Source organism: Acipenser ruthenus, chromosome 24 (assembly GCF_902713425.1).
Source record: "Acipenser ruthenus chromosome 24, fAciRut3.2 maternal haplotype, whole genome shotgun sequence".
Classification (NCBI taxonomy): domain Eukaryota; kingdom Metazoa; phylum Chordata; class Actinopteri; order Acipenseriformes; family Acipenseridae; genus Acipenser; species Acipenser ruthenus.
This window is the reverse complement of record NC_081212.1, coordinates 28,280,588-28,297,144: the sequence shown is the minus strand read 5'-3', so window position 1 is coordinate 28,297,144 and position 16,557 is coordinate 28,280,588. Positions and strand designations below refer to the sequence as shown.

The 16,557-nt window shown below is 42.1% G+C and overlaps 1 protein-coding gene across 5 annotated transcripts in view; it reads right to left on the bottom strand.

Annotated features, from left to right (window-relative positions):
- Nucleotides 1-2,118: 2,118 nt before the first annotated feature.
- Nucleotides 2,119-16,557, bottom strand: part of LOC117429815 (semaphorin-4B-like) — an 84,364-nt gene continuing 69,925 nt past the window's right edge. For all 5 annotated transcript variants that reach the window (XM_058999117.1, XM_058999116.1, XM_058999115.1 and 2 more), the window contains exons 4-16: nt 14,639-14,799; nt 14,323-14,385; nt 13,987-14,085; nt 12,891-13,002; nt 12,385-12,501; nt 11,409-11,566; nt 9,044-9,225; nt 8,144-8,294; nt 7,717-7,927; nt 7,432-7,547; nt 7,098-7,255; nt 6,385-6,464; nt 2,119-5,648 (exon numbers count right to left, since the gene is read on the bottom strand). In XM_058999117.1, the coding sequence (XP_058855100.1) occupies nt 4,855-5,648; nt 6,385-6,464; nt 7,098-7,255; nt 7,432-7,547; nt 7,717-7,927; nt 8,144-8,294; nt 9,044-9,225; nt 11,409-11,566; nt 12,385-12,501; nt 12,891-13,002; nt 13,987-14,085; nt 14,323-14,385; nt 14,639-14,799 (2,402 nt within the window). In that variant the 3' untranslated portion in view covers nt 2,119-4,854. The remainder of the gene's footprint in view (nt 5,649-6,384; nt 6,465-7,097; nt 7,256-7,431; nt 7,548-7,716; nt 7,928-8,143; nt 8,295-9,043; nt 9,226-11,408; nt 11,567-12,384; nt 12,502-12,890; nt 13,003-13,986; nt 14,086-14,322; nt 14,386-14,638; nt 14,800-16,557) is intronic.

Genomic DNA, 16,557 nt, shown 5'->3' with positions numbered 1-16,557 from the left:
ATCAGCTCCTATCTTCCAGGGGCCATGCAAATCATACCTCCCTATCGGTGTTGTCGGGACGGCATTCACAGTAATGAATATTAACTTGATAGGAGCTAATTGTGCATAAACGGTCTGGAGAGAGCCATGGAGAGTACTTCTTATAAAAGAAAAATAGCTGTATTATGTTTCCAATGACATTGACGAACATTGTGTTACAGTAGCAGCTCCTGACTTTAATAAGTGGGGAGGCGCTTATATATATATATATATATAGCCTCCCCACTTATTATATATATTATTTATTATTATTTGTTTATTAAGCAGACGCCTTTATCCAAGGTGACTTACAGAGACTAGGGTGTGTGAACTATGCATCAGCTGCAGAGTCACTTACGTCTCACCTGAAAGACGGAGCACAAGGAGGTTAAGTGACTTGCTCAGGGTCACACAATGAGTCAGTGGTGGAGGTGGGATTTGAAACGGGGACCTCCTGGTTACAAGCCCTTTTCTTTAACCACTGGACCACACAGCCATATATATACCAGTGCAATGATTCATAGAATAACAAAGTGGGGTGGTTCATTCTAGCAACCAGAAGTAAAGGGAACAGAAAAATGAATGTGACTAAATGTGACTAAATGACTATGAATTTTTTTTTTTATTATAAAATTAAAATAAAGTGCTTTCGGTATGTACAGTATATATAAAATAAAAGTATAAGCAACAACGAAATGTGACAAAAAATATTCCGATGCAGGATTCACAGGATATTTTTACATCAACAGGCCACTTTACAAAAAAACAGGGTTACAGGGTTATACCAAGACCGTTTCAATTCCTAAAGCTGTACAATGAAGAAAAAAATGCAGTGCATTCCAAAAACAAAGCCATGAATTTCTTTTGACCCATTTCTTTAACCTTCTGATTGTATATTTATTGATGTATTGAATGTGATGGTCCCCTTGTGTTCTGCATGCTCATGGAGAAAGCATACATCACATACATCAAACACCGCATGGGGCCTCTTGAACTGGCTCCTTTTCATTACTCTGAATACCTTACAACACAGTGCAAATACGAACTGTACTGATGTGCAGAAAAGATCCCAGACATTACAGGAGGAACGTACCGTCAATGAGTCTGAGAATAACAGGTGTGCTGACAGCATGGGAGATACAGTGGGGAGGTGTTCCAAACACCACTGGTGCAAGTATCTGATAAGCATGATGTAACGCACAAATTAAACCCTGAACATGTACAGTAGTGGGCAAGTGTATAAGAACACCTCAAGATTATTTATACCCTTTATATACCTACCTGCATACAAACCTCAGGGTGGGACGATTTCAATTTCAGATCAGTAATCACTGATATTATAAGCAATAGGCATTCGTGTGTGAAAATGTTAGACCACTTTGTGCTTTAATTAGGCATCTTAGCATGTGTGGTTATGTGTTCCTTTTCTCTTACTGTTTTAAATGAATTGCATGTGTGACCTGTTAAAGTCATCAATTAAATTAATTCAACCACTAATTTGCCTATTTTGACAATTTTCCAAGGTTTTCAGTTCCAGTGGCTTGATTTAATATACACAACAAATCAGAACTACAGAAGCAATGGGGTGTTCTAATACATGTGCACACTGCTGAACTACAGAAGCAATGGGGTGTTCTAATACATGTGCACACTGCTGAACTACAGAAGCAATGGGGTGTTCTAATACATGTGCACACTGCTGAACTATAGAAGCAATGGGGTGTTCTAATACATGTGCACACTGCTGAACTACAGAAGCAATGGGGTGTTCTAATACATGTGCACACTGCTGTATGTAAAAGACAATGACACACCCTCTGTGGGTTAACCGGTTAGGGACTATACCCAAAGTGGATACAAAAAAAAAAAAAAGAAAAAGTAGATAATATTATTGATACGTTACGTTTTAACTTTTGATTGCCAGGATCAAAATGATTTTTTTACTGTTAATAATTAACAAAAAAATAAAACTAGCTGAATGAAGGTTTGATCCCCTAATATTACAGCAGTGATCTTTAAAAGTGATGCTCAAACACTTTCCACTAAAACACGTTGTTACAGAATTTACAAAAAGCCCCCCCCCCCCCCCCCGCCCCCCGCCCCCCAGCTAAGGTATTACACGTGCAAAAGAAAATATACAAAGCTGCAATGTGCACTCACTAAGGTAAAGCAAGCTCTCTATACAGCAATGCATGCCTCCATTTCATACTCAAACTGCAACACACACACACACACACACACACAGTATACATATATACAATATTCACCAGGATCCTTAGTGTGCAGTATCACTGTTTCATAGCTACATTGTCAGAAAGAATACATTCAATTAACTCTCATCTGGAAATGATTGTACAACAACGAATTATACACTACAGTAACTATTACTACCACATCAGTATTATTGTTACTATGAGAAAGTGGTACGTTTTTTTACACAGTGTTGGAAGTAGGTACAGTCATGTTATTTTTCCGATTTTAATGCTTCAATGTCTGTTTTAGTTTGAGTTTTTCTTCAATGTTTAATAACAACACCCTTTTCCATCCTGTAAAAAGACTGCAAATAAACGACATTATGGAGACCAGGCTGCTGTTAGGGTGTGGTACATTCTCATTACTGAACAAACTTGAAGGACCGTGCTGGACTTGTGAAGAAACTGCAATGGCCTAATTAGCGTTTCGAGTGGCACCAGGTTATGAAGCACATCCATATGCTTTTCATTACTGTTATTCTTATTGTTACTTGTGTGTGTGTTTGCTTGTTTGCTTAATAAATAGATGTGCATGCTGTGAATAAATAAACATCACCAGACCTCTGCATCAAGGCAGGCTTTCCAAGAATCTGAACATTTTCCTCATTGCATTCCCAGATTGTTTTTACACAATGCTATTGACTAGAGTTGCACAAACAATTCCAGTACTGTGGCTAAACCGCTTCCCCTTCAGTGTGTGATTGTAAGGTGCTTTTTTATAGCACAGCATGCTAGTGGTATTCTTTCAGGTGTACTGTGTTTTAGTTTTTCAAATGTAATTCCATTGCTTCACCGAAAGGAACAGTCTGATTGTTCTCCATATCTTTAATGAGAGGGTTAGCTGTGGCCTTTTCAAACTTAATGTAGACTGTTCTGCTAAGCCATCAGAGATGTCTTCTAACTTTCACATTCTGGAAGAAGCTACATTGTGAACTTGTGTTGATTTTGGTCATAAAGTATATTTCATAAGTTTTGTTCATTGCTGTCCATAAATAAAAACCGCGAATAACCATGCTGTTAATGAAAAAAAAAGATATCATAACAACAATAATAATAATAATAATAATAATACAAATCTTTGTTTAAAAACACATTTCCATTTCTTTAAAGAACAAAGGGTTTTGGCACAGCGTACGACAGTTTTGGTTATGCCATGTATAAACATGAACACATGTTTTGTTTTGTTTGTGTTTGTTCAAAACTCGATCAACATGCAAAGCACATCACACTGACTCACACTGACTGGTCACGACAGAGGAGAAATGTGGTCAGTAGAGGGCTCCCTCGCTTCCTCTGAACCCTTTTCTAAGCTTGAAAATGAACCCCTTTCTCAAGTCAGTTTCCACTGAAGTACTGCTTCAGGCTGAGCTCAGTAAATGAACCCCTTTCTCAAGTCAGTTTCCACTGAAGTACTGCTTCAGGTTGAGCTCAGTTTGAGCCTCGGGTTCCTGCATTAAATGGTCCAAAAGAACACGAAGCATATCTTTCATTATCCCAGGAAGTAGGCAAGTGGCTCTAAGCACTTCACCCAGCAGCTTAATGTTCGTTTAGTCTCTGCTAGGGTTAATACTGAGCTCCTTTATAATGTAGCTCACATGGAAAGCATACAGTAAGCCTCCTCCATTGTGTACACATTGCTGCAGGTTTAAAGAAGGCATGTGTTTCTCTTCCCCACTCAAGGTCTTCACAACTTTTTGTGTTGCATGCATGTACAGCTCTGTTCATCTACAGATGGGTGTTTCTCTTCAGACGAAAATAAAAAGCTCTTCCGAGGACAGTTCTGTAAAACCATTGGTCTGGTTATGATGGATATACTTTGCCTTAAACAACTATTTCATCACTGTTGGCATACCCAACAGTGGGCTTCTGGATGAAAGAACTGTGTTTCATTCAATTTAAAGAGAATAGGGGAGTACTTCCATTGATAATAGAGTCTTGGTAGTGTTCTCTCTGAAGAAGTTTAGTTGGCACCTTCTGCTTGAACAGAAACACCTGGCAGTGTTAAGTGAACTTGTAGCTGTGCAGGGAGGGATTCAGGAGCTACAGCTGGCTCAATTGGTGCAAGGTCAAAGTCCTTTTCTAATGTTGGCAGTGTCCAGTTCCTGCTGGTCTGGCAGGAAAGACAGGCTTGTTCACTAATTAAGAATGAACCCAGCGCATAGCCGTGGACTGTGCAGTGATGGAATGTTCATGGAGCCTCACAGCCAATCCGGTGCTAGAACCTGATTACTGGAGGCAGCTGACATGTTGCTTCTCATTTTAAAAGCTTTGAAGTGAAAGGTGGTCTGTGAATCAGGACGGATTCGTCACAATCACTTTTATAAGTCTCTCCTTACATTAAAAACAGAATAGATTGCCTTGAGCTTTTCATCAGAACCACAGTGAAAAGCGTAAGGATGAAGATAATTGAAAACGTGTCCGGTGCTGTTTTTTTCTGGTGTCGGTGATTTTTTAGAACTGCTCCGAATAATTGTTTTTGGAAACATTTGGCTCCTGTTGTTTTAAAATTCAGAACAACACTGATGCTCTATCGCTTTGTTCATTAGTTGGTCCTATGGATGAGTATTAACACTTTGGTGTCTCTTCACACGATGGAGTCCCTGATCTCTGATCCCAGCCTCACGCGAGGCCTGTGACAGGTGGGGGAGATCTCCACGTGGCTCTCCTTGAGGTTCAGTGGCCTCTTCTCGGACTCCGTGAACTCCTTGCTGTGATCCGGGGACCCGTGCGTGGGCGTGCTGCAGATGTAGTTGTCGTTCAGGGTCTGGTATCCCTTGTGATCGGAGGTGGAGGTGGGCACAGTGCTTCCGTTGAGGGGCAGACTCTCAGCCGGCTTCCCTGCCATCCGCTGCTTCTTCTGCTGCTTGCTGGAGCACTCGCCTTCCTTCAGGAAAGTCTTCATGCTGTGCCGGTTCCGGTAGATCAGAAACAGGGCGAAGCACAGCAGGGTCACCCCCAGGAGGATGCACACGATGAGCAGCTCGTTCCAGTAGGTTCTGACGCTGTCTTGCGCGGACCGGTTCTCGCTGTGCAGGAGGACGTATTTGTTCTCGGCGATGAGCAGGGTTGTGGTCCTGGTGATGGAGGTGGAGGTGGTGGAGGGGGTGTTTTCCATTGCGGTGGTCTCTGCCTCCACGCAGTAGTTGGCAAGCAGCTGCCGGAACCCTCCTTCAATGGACCAGCATTCGTAAGCCTCCCGCTTCTCCTCTGCGTTAGCCACCACCACCAGGCCGCCGTCAGGGCTGACGTAAGTGGAGTTACTGGCACTCGGGCTGTAGACCCACTTCCGAGTGGCCAGGTTCGACCTCAGCTTACAGGGCAGGATTTTGAAAGTGTTGGGCGGTAAAACAAAAGTCTGGCATTGGGACTCACCTGTAAGTCAAATAAAAGATTTTAAAAAATCCTGTTAATATTCTCTCTTTTATTCTGTCCTACACGGCATCAAAAAAGACTTCAGTCCCAATGAGCTTCTAACTAGATCTCCTGTCTGTTACCATGGAGACTGCTGGCACCCAGGTTGCTAAGCAATCTAATGGTTTCGATGCTTGCAGGTTCCCGTCTCTTCTTTAGCAATTCCAGTCTAGTCAATTTTTTGCAAGTGGGTCTGTTTACAAGAAGTATTAGCATGCATGCAAATGCATATGACTGCAATGCACTTAAGAGAACACTTACGCTTTATAAGCATAGCCCCTGGTTTCTAATAGAAGTTGAAACGGTTACTGAAAAGTTTCTATACGGCTAACGAGGTATCTTGATTTCTCAGATAATAAAGGATACAGTAGATGGCCATAGCGATCCATGCAGATCATCAGACTATTGCAACGGTACATTACGTCAACTTATTTTAAATGTATAGATTTTGGTTAGCTTCCACATATACCCGGAAATGCAAGTCTTCTTCTATTGCTATGTGGGTGTTCTTTCAGGTGATCACTCCTTAATGATCCTAATCTGTTGCTGGGGTCTGCATTGTGAAGATCGCGGCACCTAGTGGTTAGCCCTGCATGCTCATGTTGTGCTTTTGATCTGCTTTGTAGAATAAAGAACATAGGGAACTGGTAAATGAAGAGAGGATCCAGCCAGCAGGGATGTGAGATTAGACACTTGCCTGTAGTCTTCACAGTGCGGGGACTGGCTAACGAATCATTGCAGTCTGGCGCTGTGTCTGCATCTTCCACATCCTGCTTCCAGCGACTGAAATCACAACCACAACACGTTAGGGACAAGAGTTTCTGTAGCAGCGGCGTTTCTTTGACTGCTTCGTCTCTTGCAATCCAAAACTGAATGCAGGTGAGCAATGATGGCACGAGCTGAAACATTGATCTACTTGGCTTCGTTTCTTCAAGTGTTTTAAAGTTAGAGATACATTATAACAATAAGCAGGGAACACTTGGGTGACAATTTACATTAAGTGTCTCTAATTACTGTGTATTTACAGTAATTACTTAGTAGATACACATGTACTTACACATCATTACAATGTTATTATGCAGAGTTACAAAGTACTTAATGTGTACATCTTTTTGCAGGATATATGTCAGTACATATTGTATCAGAAAAGGGTTTTAGAGTTAGGGTTATATCTTGCAAGATTTCCACATTAAGTCCATTGTAACTCTGCATAATATCATTGTAATGATGTGTAAGTACACATGTATTTACTAAGTAACTACTATCTAAATACCACAGCAATTATAGACACTTAATGTAAAGTGTTAGCAATGCTTTATTTTATTGCACTGTACTGTATAAAACATGTGCAGTTCTAGTGTGATGCTCAGCTGGTAGTTCACCTATGCCTGTGCTCCTCCTTGCTGAGCTCCTCACCTGTTTGGGGAAGCCTGTCGTACATCCCTGCATCTCCTCCCACTCCACGCGCAGTACGGGTCCCTTGATAAGACGCACTCTCCACAGCTCTGATAGTTACTGCAGTTTGCTACCGGCACTTCCACCAGCCCGCTGTATGAGGAGATGTAGAGCAGGCCCTGGGGAGGAGGAGGAGAGCAAGAAATAAATATCCCAGACAAGCACGGTGTGCAGCAGAATACAGTGTGTGAAGCACAGGGTCAGCCCAGCCCAGCCCAGTTCAATGACATAGTTTAATTACAAGGAGCATATTGCACTGACATTCCAGGCTGGCCCTGCTTTGACCATCCCCTACCTTCTTGGAGTCCAGTATAATGTTCTGCACCGGCTGGGGCTTGTCGAACAGCTCCATCTCTTCGATGATGTGCATCTTATTGTTCACATTGATCGCTTTGTGCAGCTTGCCATCATCTGTTAAAGATGGAGGATAGCTTAGTGTCAAGTTCTCTAATGCGTGAAGATGCACCTTTACATATTAACTCTTCATCAACACTGCGCTGAAGTACTAAATGTCTCTAGAACATGATGAATGGTTTTGTTTCCATTCCGTGTGGTCAGGCATGCCCTGGACTCTACCTACCGGTGCCTAAGAACAAGACGTCGTACACCTGGTCGATGCCCTGGACCCTGTGGACAGCGATCTGAGTGTATCGAGCATTCCTCTTGAGAAGCAGAGGCTGGCTCCTGATCACACCGTCCATTAGGAAATGGTCCTTGACAAAATTCAACACTTTGTCGGGCATGTGGCGTGAGGAAGGGATGTCCATCTTCCTCGCAGCGTTGGTAATGCACTGTGAAGGAATGGGACAATAAAACGGTCAAGCACTGAATGCATAGAGACTACAGTATGTTCATGAAGCATTAGGGTTCCCTTAAGTGCATTGCAATCATATTAACACATTCAAACTTCAAGCTGGAAGGGTGTTTTTTTTTTATTGGATACTCAGCATGCAGTGGGGCTTGGCGTGTGCAGGTAAGTTTCCCACAGGTACTCAACAGTTCCTCACCGCTCCAGGCCTGGGCTCGGGTACGGGGTGGTTGTAGGTGTACCAGTGCTGCGTCTCGCGGTTCACCTCGCGGTATCGCCCGTTGAAGGCGTTCTCCACCTGCTCCATGGTGAAGGCACACACTGCAGAGCTGCCGGCCGCACCCTTGTACCTGGGGACAGAAGCAAAACCAGACGACATGTTATCAAATACAATTGCCCCCACTTTCATTCCTCATGCAAATATTTCTCCAAATATGAATGGTTAATTAATCCCGACTTCATAATATGGTAAAGACAGATGAACAGATAAAGGTATGGAACAGCTCTTTTCTGGCACTGTCATTGTGGTTGGAGATTACTGTCAGTGCTTACAGTGCTGTGGACGGATGAATGGCATGCATTCAAATGATATCATTCATAACCAAATGCACTGATAGAACCAGATCGGGCTTCCAATGAAAAGTGGAATGCAAATACAGCCTGTAATGTGCAACCTACCCACCTATGACTCTTACTGGCATCACTATACTGGATATGAGGACGTGCTATATACAACATTACTCTATGTGACTATTCCTTTACAACAGAGACCCATCCCTAAACACTGGACAGTGATATATTAAAATATTCATTTTCAGGTGGTTGCATTTCATTTTATTAGTGTCCAATAGGTGGGTTTGCAGGATTATAGTGCAGTGTAGTAATGCAGCCAGTAGGGAAATACAGTTCAGGGATGGCACTTAGACTCCCATTGTATAGCAGTTTGATCCATTACTGGTTTTACTGTGAGTTTAATAAGACACACCTGAGCTTGTTACCTATACACACTGGCTAATCAAGCTCACAGTAAAATGTGAAATGGGTGGAACTGCTATTCAACAGGAGTCTTATTTCCCCCCTGCAGTGTGATTGATCTTACCACTGAGAGGTGAAGACCCCGTAGAAGACGGTGTTCTTCCAGTCCTGCTTCCCGGGGGTGAGGACGTACATGTCCTGGATGATGTTAAAGGGAAAGCCGTCGTCTGGGAGGGAACACAGGAGGTGAGCTTTCAGGAAGGTGGTCCACCTCTTCTGCAGCACTCGCTCTCCACCCACGTCACCCTGGAGAGGAAGGAGTTAAAGTCAAGATACAACAGCTTATAGCTTCCTTCCTGCACTTTGTTAATTCCTCCGCTGGGCTGCAATACGCTTGCAGTCCTGCAGAGGGTGCTGCAGTGTCGCAGTGTAGTAAAAGTATAGTATCGCATGGATATGAAAGTAGGATTATGAACTACCGGTACTTCAGAAATCTAACGGGGAAGAGCTATTCAGGCACTTCTAGATGAAGCCTAAATCTTTTACTAACTGAAACTCGAAAAGCAGTGGAAATAGTGTAGTACTGACTGTATCTGTATCCCCAAACTGGCAAATGTCCCAAAGTACAACCACGTGATTTCTATACCTGTAATCTGATAAGGGAAGATGATGGCTGCAGAGGAATAGGTGTCAGATACTGACGCAACATAAAGACTTGCAGTAGTATGCAAATGCCCTCTGCTTAGATCATTATAATAGACCCCAGTGGGGTGAACTGCAAAACGAACCCGCTGATTCATTATGGTAAACTGTCCTACTAGAACCAGGACAGAGTCTCCTGATCTCCAGTATTGTGCTCTATCCACTTCTAAACCACAATGCCTTGATACAAGCCCTGACTGCTTATCCAACACCTGAATAAACAGTACAAAAACATTCAAAACAGAAAGAGATGTCCAGTGGTAATATGTTGTTTATTTGATTTTCTCCCACCCAGCCTCTCCTCCACATGTGAGGCGTAAAACTGCTTACTCTGACATTTCAGCCATACCATCAGTGTAACCCTCCTTCGGCTCTCGTTTCAGCTCTAATCCTGTGCAGGACTCTGCCTTTCAGTGCATATTTGCTTCAATAAGGAAACCAACAAGCCAGCATGTTCAGCCACTTGTCTCTGAGGGTCATGGGGTCATGTTTCAGATCAGCTTGTCACCCTGGGATTCAGGGGTATCTTGCTCTGGTTACCCCAATCCACAGGGTCACATTCCAGCATTCTCCACATTCACAAACCGGAGAGGGAGGGGCTAAGAAATCATTGCTGCTTCCCTTGAATAGACAGGCAGCAGACTCCCCCAGCCCTGTCAGAGGTCACTCAGCACAGCAAGCTTCTCTGTGAAGCATGCCAAGACTACGCTACCCTGTCCCAGCAGAGGGTAGTCTCTACAGTGCTCCACCCTTTAACCAGCCTTTATTAATCCATCGATCAGCATCACTGAATACAATGAAATACTGTGGTCAGCAGGTTTACGAGTGATGCTCTGTGCAATACCTAGGAGGGACACTTTGAATGATTCTGTAACCAAGGTGCAGGGTTTTTAAACACAGAATTCAAGGACTGTTTTAAAACGTATAAGGACTATTTTTTATATCTAATCCTTCAAGCAATCAAGCAAGTAATGCAACCAGACATCCAGCAAGTTAACTATTGACACTTACCAAATATTCATTCCTATTCTAATTCCAAAAAACTGATGCATTAATGGGTGCTGAAAATTCAATAAAACAAGCTGTGACAAATGAAAAGAGTCTGTGTCACATTTAGATTTACTTCAAATCCCATCAGGTACATTTTCTTTTAATTCCATTTTATAATGGCCTTTCAGTGAGTTATTACTTTTGTTGGGAAAGTTGAAGAGAAGATCTGCAGTTATCTTTCCTTTTGTGGCTGGCAGGGCAGACATGCATAACATGTATACAGAGCATGATGTTACCTGCCAGTGAAAGGGATGCAAAGCCAGTCACTATTAAACTGTCAGTCAGAAATACCTGCTCTCTACCGGATTACCAGGGTTCATATTTCTGGCTCTAGAAATCACTGGGATTGGCTTCAGGATTAGCGTGTTGGTAAATGCATTGCATGCCTATGAATACGGCCCTTGCCATTTCATTTAGAAATGAACCAAACTCCAGAGAACGAACCGCTTGGAGAAACCACTCGGCCAGCAATTTCTTTGAACGCAGGGAAGTGCTCAGTTTATCAGTGCTGAACTAAAAGCATTATGATAACAGTCAAAAGTGTAGGAGAACTGGGTACTCTGTTAATCGAAAGCTGAAAGGAATGTTTGCTGTATCGAGAGCGAGGTTCACAATACTCCTATTTCTCCTAAGAATCAGAAAAATGCAGGCAAGCGCATCTCCCTGGGCCTGCAGTGTACCTCCAGCTTGCTAAGGGCAGTTGCTAATCCCCCCAGTGGAAGCTTTTTCTTTCTCACCTTACACACTCTGGCAATCCTGGAGACGATTGTGTTGTCAAAGAAATCAAACTCCTTCCCTGCTTCGCTGAAGAAGAAGTAGATTTTATCATCGTCTCCCACCGGGTTTCCCGTCGGAAGACTTTCTTGGATATAAGCTGAACCCACAAACGCTGGATCTAAAAAAAAAAAAAAAAAAAAAAAATGAGTCTTTCTATACACGCCAGCTTTGTGCAACCACACAAATACAGACCACTCTGGAAAACACTGATAATCACAAACATACCTCAGTAATGAAGACACTGGAAAGTCTAAAATGTACATTTTAACTATTTGTTTTATCTTGCATGCAGTCATCCAGTGAGGGAGGGTATAGCCCTGCTAATCCAGACATCTTTAGACCTGTAGTGTAATTACTTTAAAAACAGTAATAGAAAAGGTTGGCAAAAAATCTGTAACAATATTTTAAAGACACCCTTTCTGCAGCTGGTTTATTAAGCTGTTAATGTGTGGATATTATATACGCTCTCTTGCAAAAGGATCAAAGAGCGTTTCCCTGTAAATTATGGGCACTGTATGCTATCACTCGATTCTTAATTGCTATGAAACCGTTTGATGTACATGTGTTGTAACTGATAGGGCTGGTCCTACCCATTTCACTAAAGTCTCTCTTTTCAATTATCTCAGAGAGTAAGAAAATGGCATTACTGTTCTTGGGGCTTATCGCTCACCCCTGGATTAGTGGTTGTATAAGCTTGCCTATTGAATGCTTTCATTCATTTGGTTCAGCCTGTTAACCATTGTGTAGATATTTTATTACTATTATTCCCACCGACGAACCCCTACGATGTAAATTGTTACCGGTGGTACATGCACTTCCTTCTGCTCTCACTAGATGGCAGAAAGAAGCGTCTTGCCTCCCTCTGGTTGAGCGCATGAGGAGTTGTCAGTGTTGTCAGTGTGACAGCACAAGGTGTTGAGGTGTGCATGTCTTTACCTTGAAGCCAGTTGAGAGAGTTTTCAGTTTTAATGGGGGTCCCCGGGCCCAGGCTCTTGAAAATGGTAGGCTCATTTCCCTGGAAATTACTGACTGTCCCCGAGTACAACTCTCCGTCTAAAACAAAAAGCAAACACAGCGTCTTTAACACAGAGAACGTGCTTGTGGTCTGAGGATCATGTGCAGGGAGGATGACCAGACCTCAGCTTTCAGCAAGATAAGAGGCTTGTCAGCAACTGGGTTTCATACAATGTTTTTAAGCAACATAAATGCTGACTGTACTGTGTGGTGAGAGCTGAACTTTCATAGCACTGATATCATTCCGGTTAGACTGGTGACCAAGGAGATCATTAGGACTCCACATTCTACACACATGAGTTTGATTACTTTAAGTTCCCTGCACCTATCAACCACAGTACCAAAATAATTAATTATTGAGGAATGACTGTCCAAGATGGCTTTAAATGCAAGGTGGTGATAACGAAGTTATCATTTCAGACACTTACCAACCATAATGGCGGTGGACTTGTATTCAGGGTCGAACGGGCATCGTCCTCGCCCATCCTCTGTGGCAACATCCCCCAGCGTGTTTTTAACCAAAGAAAAATCTGAAATGCTCTAGAAAAAACAACAACAACAACAAAGAAAGCTGTTACAATGGTGCAGGTCATGTGACAAGTAATGCGTTCAGAGCCCAGGAGCTATCATATGATTTAGTCCTGGCTGGCAGCACACCACCGAGCGGCTTAACTACCCACAATATCTGGTTGTTACACGATGTCTAGGATTCGTTTTACAGCGAAACAAAAAGTGCCCCTACACAGTAAGAGCCTGCTTGTGTTGGTTTAGTATTTTCTGCTGTAAAATAAGGCTTTCTGGAGTCTATTTAAAGAGCTCACAGGGACTGGAGCACACCAGTGAGGCTGAGACACCAAGGTCTCACAGCATGGCCTATTTTATTATTATTTATTTCTTAGCAGACGCCCTTATCCAGGGCGACTTACAATTGTTACAAGACATCACATCATTTTTACATACAATTACCCATTTATACAGTTGGGTTTTTACTGGAGCAATCTAGGTAAAGTACCTTGCTCAAGGGTACAGCAGCAGTGTCCCCCACCACGACCCTCTGGTCAAGAGTCCAGAGCTCTAACCACTACTCCACACTGCTGCCCCCATTTTAATAGATACAACTCAGTTAACTCTTTCAACACCGCAGACCTGTGCACTGGTTTAGGAAAGACAACTCCATTCAAAACTGAGGATCCCTCCAGCACTACAGGAAATAAAAACTCCACTCAAAACAGCAGACAAGGTGGTTTTCACTTCTCTTTCAGTAAATGATGAGTTCTTAATTAATAGGTATTTATTAGTAATTGTTAGTTACTCCAGAGTAAAGTTACTTAGTTCTCATGGGCCGCTTTCCATTGTCTTTGTTCTGTATTGTATTTACTGATAGCAAAATGAATAATACAAATGATGATTGCAATTGAATAGGCACATTAAATGCACAGTCAAGCCTTAAGGTATAGTGCTAGTAACAGCAGAGACAGCTTAAGTGATGCCCGGTAACAGATGAAGGAGGGAAGAAGCACTCACTATATAAGCACAGAGGGGACTGAAGGCATAGGTTCCACACACGTACAGATGAGTGCTGTTCAGCTGGAGAAAGATCTTGATATAATTGAAGCAATCCGTCTAGAAGAAAAGAGGTGCAGTTCAAGGTTTTAAGTTGGAGATAATTAACATTGTTTGGTCTTATTTTCCTTTCATTAAAGCTAAAAGTACCATAAAGATAAATTATATATATATATATATATATATATATATATATATATATATATATATACACTTTTTTTTAAATAACCCAGTCTCTGTCTCAATTTAAAACTACTGGTATTGCAATGATCTACTGTAGTCCCATGCATGTCTTACCTGTAAGTTCCTTCCTTTAAATCCACACTCATTTCTTTTGTGATCTGGCGTTTTCCATGTCAACTATGGTATATAAAAAAATATATATATATGAAAACACCATTGGGAAAAAGAAAGAAAGAAAGAAAAGACATTGCCAATGCACATCTAGTACGTCTTGTTTAATTCTAATAGCCAGCATGGAGTGCAAGGTGATTACTTCACACCAGCCGTAGTGTACAACACCTCCGTGCTACAGGAGCCGCTGTCCTGATTGATCATTCTTGTACGCAGTACTGACAGATCTTTCGACCCGTGTATGTTCTAGAACACTCACATTCTTGTGGAGCTTGCTGTTTCCAAAATCAGAAATGTTCAGTGCAAACAGAGCCTCTCTGGCACCAACATAAAGAACTTGATCATTTTCACTTAAGAGCAGTGAGGTGTAATTGAAAACCCCCTCTGCAGAGAACCTCTTGGCAGTCCTCTCCTTATCATCTGAAAAAAAGAAAGAAAGAAAATGTACATTTAAAAAGGTGTCTTCTGTACTTTTGAGGGTCACAACTGGTCAATTGGAATGAATTGTACCCCTCTACCCAACTGGAGTGGAACTGTAGTGCTAGGCTACCAAGCCAGAGAAATGGGCACGAGCCTTCATTTTCCATGTGCAGATTCTGTGTCAAGTCGTGTTGTTAATCTTCCCAGTCATTGCGTGTTGGCCGATCTTGTGCTTTCAGTGTTAGTTATGATCACACCTACTTACCTCATCAGGATTAAACATGCTTTTGACTGACTGGGAACACAACATTTCAAGCCACAGCTAGATTTGGTTTCCTTACACCACTAAATCTCTGTCGCTGCATTGTGTGGTTACTGTCATTGAAAAAGTAAAGACAAATGATTTGCTAGTCAGTGATTAAAAATGGGGTCTATTCCGAGCTCTGTACATTCTTAAGGTAAGGAAGGTGACTGTGAGGAATGATTGAAAGGGATTAGTTTAGTAACATAAAGCTGTTGGCTATAGCGACTCGTTGAGGCCAAAACATAAATACATTTACTTCAGTTTTCCTGACATCATTCATCTACCTCAGGAAGATGGAAGTAATGACTTCTGTAATGCTATGCTGCCAAAAAACTAATGCAAACTTCATTTTTTATTGTTTTATAACTGTAGAGGCTGTATCTCTAATGATAACGGAGGATGCTAGTGTATATGAAATATAAGTGATGACTAGCTAGATAGTCATTGTGGACAGCTGGACACCCCTGTCTCGTTAACCTTGGCGTGTGCTAGGATACACCTGTCTCGACCTGTGCACTAGGAAGGCCTGTTGTGCAACTATTAATCTTGAGGTGAATTTCACCAGCAGGATAATCTCACCCCAGAGTGGTCCCCATTGTAAAGAAACACGACTCTCGTCAAAAGGATTACAGTTCTAAACTTCTCAACCCCACACCCAGTGTCGGTTCCAAGACGACACAAAACCACAGCTACAAAAACATGACCTTTTCATGAGCCTTCATTTCTAGTACACCCTTGGTCTCCTGAGCATTTCAGGCAAACCAGAATTAAAACCACATACTTCTAATTACAATGCTGAGCATGGTGGCCTGACTGGAGCTGGCTGTAACCTGTCTATTGACCCAAAGTGTGGCTGTAGTTTATTAACGAAGGAGGTTGTGTAACATATCCTCTCCTCAGCCATTTCAGTAAACCACGCTCTGTGTTATTCACTCCTTGCTCATTCAGACTCAGAACAGTTCAACTCTTTTAAAGAAGGAGAGTCGCTGGATTCTATTCTCTTAAAACTCTGAACATTTCAACAGCAGCAGCTGAGTGAAGCCTGCAAAGCAAATAACAGGATTATACTGGCTCATAAAAGACAAGGTTGTTTAAATCTGCCACTTACAGTAACATATAATAATAATAATAATAATAATAATAATAATAATAATAATAATAATAATAATCACCTATAGCACTTAATCATAAAAAATGTATTAGTGTTTGTTAGATTCTGCAGTGTGGGGTTCAAGACTAAATCTCATGGCTAAGAAGTACGAGGAGCAACACATTTTACTGAAGATGCAATCATTGTGTGGTCCAGCTGCTCCTATAGATATTGCCTGTGCAGGCTGCAACTCTGTGATGAAATGCTCAGGAGCAGAGAGGTCTCCTAGACAGCAGTCTTGAACCTTGAGGAATGTGAGGTCAAAAAGTTCTTCACTCTCGGGGGGGTGAGACAGGATAATAAT